Genomic DNA, 3,927 nt, shown 5'->3' on the forward strand with positions numbered 1-3,927 from the left:
TAGTAGTGATGTCATGTGCTATTTTTTTTATACATTTCTTGTCTTACAGTGTTTAAATCTCATAGCAATTCACTTTAAAATCACCTCTACAAAAATGTCTCTCCAGGAGATCTTTAAGTGAAGTTTGAGATTTTTCACAGTTTTTGTGAGCACGAAAAATCCCGAGGTTTAGATGAGGATATGAAAGACCAGGGGTGAGGGGAAAGAGGGAAGAGAGAATGCTAGCTTGTGGGGAAAAAGCGCCCATGACTCACAGTCGCGGTTGACGGTGGTAAAACTTGCAGATCTATGTATTACAACTATAGTTGCGCTTCAGATCATCTCCTCAGCCTCTCGCCGCCGAATCCCTCGACCTCATCTGTCTCACGCCCTGATTCTTTCCTTCGACGCTTTCATTCTTGTCCCTCCACTCATGTCTGACCCGACCGGCCCATGTCGCTGTTGTCGCGCTCTATAATGACTGTCAGGACCTGCTCGTCTGAACCTTGCACTCACAACCGCTGCCCATTATTTTAAATGAGACCTCGCTAAAGTCCACTTCGGTAACAAGCCTTCGTGTGCTGAATAAAAATAAATGTTCTCGTTCGCCGGATGTCGCCTATAGGTTGAATGAGTGTTTTTTCACAGTAATTAATGTTTATATTAAATAACCATGAAATATATAGCTAATAAACACACATATTTAATAAAAAAACAAGGTGTTCCTTATGTATAAAAAATAGTTATTCACACATGACCGTTTTAGCAGTTGTCGGATTGTGTGGAATGTTTCTGAAGCAAAAGCCTACCTGTGGTTGCGTAAAATGCGACAAATTGTCTTGTGGGGGTTTCAGTGTGTTTGACAGGACCTTTCAAATTTAATGAGAGTGACGACTTGCTTGGCCTAGAATCCAAACGTGTGCGTAGGCTGCTGGAGGACGGCAAACACGTCACTTCAAATTCAGCTGAGGATCCTCATTAACGACCCTTGTCTTGTAACTCATGATCCTATAGGTTACGCCCAGCGACAGGTAGGTCACGCGCTTGAGTCAAGGACATTATAGTCCATAGTGGAAAAGCTGGAACATGTAGTTTTGATCATGATTTTGTGATTATGTGGCAGTTTCCAGATGTCTTTTTCCTTGTTTTTTTTTTTCTTTTCTTTTTTTTTTTGAGACATCATTAGGTGCTCTGACATCCAAACAGTTGTCTTTTGTCCTCTGATTCTTTCGTCTATTTTAAGGCTCCATCCAAACAGGACAGTCAGGGGTGTGGCCTTCTCTGTTTCAACACGGTTTCCGTTTCTACAAGGAAAATGACACATGCCTTTTTATCTTTTCTGTTTCACCCTACAACTTCTGACAAAAAGAGAGGTATATATAATCCCACACAAGCATAGCCTGTATATATTCACACTGACACCTGACAATGCACAACAGAGTTCGGGGTTGAGCTATAACCTGAGAACTTGATAAAGCAATACATACAAAGAGGAACCATAGGCAACTTCTCAACAATTAAATACCAACCTAGAGTGTAAGACAGAAATATTGGACAAACACAAACCTCTTTGAGACATTGCATGGAAGATTTGCAAACCAGCTTGGAGTCATACAAGACTGATTGGATTTTTGACTCCAGACAAAGAACTTCACAGCAACACACAGCCAAGAGGAAGACCTGCTCCACAAAGGTACCATAAATTTAAATATTAATTTTACTATTTAATGTTATAATTGCAAATGATAAAATCTATTATTTAATGTACCAAAATAATTAAAAAATATTTGCATTTATATTGATGTTCACAAAAATTGGTTAAAGAGGCCCTTTAGAATTTAATGAAAATCTTATAGTTTTAAATGTTTTTGAATATTATAGCTAACAGATAGAAAGCAGAAAATAAGTTTTACTGACATCAGCATTTTATGATAATTCAGCTGAACTTTGTCTTGTATTTTTAAAACTGTAAAATGGCACAGCTATTTATATGCATCTTTTTAGTCTGTTCTAAAATACTATACTATGTAAGTGAGTGAAAGGGTGTGAATAATTTATATATAAGTTTGAAATACACTTCTGATTGGCTGATATATGAGTTTAATTTCAAAGTGGCCTGTAGTCAGAACTATCTTCTAGCAATAGTCAGCATTCCTCATATTTCTCATATCCAAATAAATTACATTCAATAGCCTATACATTTTGAATGTTGCATGTGTATCTTCTCTACCTCTCCCAGCTGTACAGAAATATTTTACCAATATTATGTCTGTAGATGGTGGCTTTATTCTCGCCTCCTCGTCCTGCCCTGTTGTTCTTAGTCCTCATGAGTGTGACTCTGATGACTTCTGCATTTCCCCAGCCTCAACTTCGACCTCTGCAAAGGTATAACTGCTCATCATTGATTATTATACTGTTATATATTAGTAGTTGTATTAATGTTGTTGTTATTCCTCATTTTAAACAGTGCCTTGTATCCCTTTGCTGAAAACTCATCAAACTTTGCATGCATGATGAGTCTGTAGTTAATTGCATTCTGTGTGGGATGGATGAGATGTGTGGTTACTTAGTACCTAGTCGTTAAATTTGCAATATTCAAAACATAAAACCCGCAACTCCATGGGAGCTAGAGACATAAAATTTCACATTGAAGTATTTCTCTCTCACAGAGAACAAATTCACTTTAAGTACCACAAGTTCTACCATGGAAACCTTAATATATATATATATATATATATATATATATATATATATATATATATATATATATATATATATATATATATTACATTGTAATGAATTTTCATTGTACCAATCAGAGGTATAATTTCATACACTTTTTTTTTTTTTAACAGTAGCTTTCTATTGCTCTCTAGACAAATTTCTGTCACTTCTCTTTCTCCTAAACAGTAACTTGCATGCTATTGGTCAAGAGGATTCCAAGGGTGAACAGTGGGAAGTGCTGTACCCCTCCATCTTACTCCGTGATTGGAGCATCCAGATGCTGACCGCCCCATATTTTGGTGCAGCTAAGGCTGGGGCAGAACAGATGGTGGGGGACGATTGGCTTCCGCTCAGCCAGTCACAGATGGAGGAGGAGCTGGTGAAGGGCTGGCCGGGCAACTGGCCTTCAAGGGTGGGTCACCAGCAGAAGAGAAACATAGTGGTAGCAGATGACGCTGCATTTAGAGAGAAGAGTAAGCTTTTGACAGCAATGGAAAGACAGAAATGGCTCAATTCCTATATGCAGAAACTCTTAGTAGTTAATTCTAAGTAATTATAATGTTTATGTATTTGTATGTATATATATAAAATACATTGAAAAATATTACATTTTATGTTGGAGAAAAACACATTTGATCATCACAGATAATGTATCCAAGTCAAAATGTTAATTCAACTAAAAATAAAAATTATGTCATAATTTAATCGTGTCATTTAAATCCTGTATGATTTCCTTTCCTTCGTGGAACACAAAAGGAGATATTTAGCACAATGCCCAAGCTGCTTTTCTCCAACAAGAAAGTAAATCATATGGTTTTGGAATGACATGATGGTAAGTAAATGTTAAGAACTTTAATTTATCCCTTTTAAAAAACTCTTTTGACACCAACATTTAAAAAATGTATGTAGATAAAGACGTTTTCTCTTTCTTTTAGATGATCTTTGAATAAGGAAAATGCATGATGTGTTTGGTCTCTTGACTTGAATAAACACCTGAAAACTATTTGTATGACTGTTTGTGTAACCATAAAATGTTTGAGTGACAGCTCTAAATGTTTCACTGACTGAGTGAGAGATTTGTTTCGTAAAACTTGTTTCGTTAAACATTTTGACATATTAAAAATTACTTCATAAGAGTAATTTCTTTGTGAACTGAATATCATAGTTTGTGTGGTGGCTGATGTGCATTAGATGATATCTGATGACACCATACATGCTTAAACG

At 36.3% G+C, this 3,927-nt stretch overlaps 1 protein-coding gene across 1 annotated transcript; it reads left to right on the top strand.

The window, feature by feature from the left end:
* Positions 1–1,178: 1,178 nt before the first annotated feature.
* Positions 1,179–3,706, top strand: LOC122148180 (tuberoinfundibular peptide of 39 residues-like). Its single transcript, XM_042774215.1, has 3 exons — positions 1,179–1,672; positions 2,255–2,364; positions 2,890–3,706. Exons 1-3 carry the CDS (start codon positions 1,562–1,564, stop codon positions 3,254–3,256), a joined length of 588 nt encoding a protein of 195 aa, XP_042630149.1. The 5' UTR covers positions 1,179–1,561; the 3' UTR covers positions 3,257–3,706.
* Positions 3,707–3,927: the final 221 nt, after the last annotated feature.

Source organism: Cyprinus carpio, chromosome A17 (assembly GCF_018340385.1).
Source record: "Cyprinus carpio isolate SPL01 chromosome A17, ASM1834038v1, whole genome shotgun sequence".
In the NCBI taxonomy this organism is placed as follows: domain Eukaryota; kingdom Metazoa; phylum Chordata; class Actinopteri; order Cypriniformes; family Cyprinidae; genus Cyprinus; species Cyprinus carpio.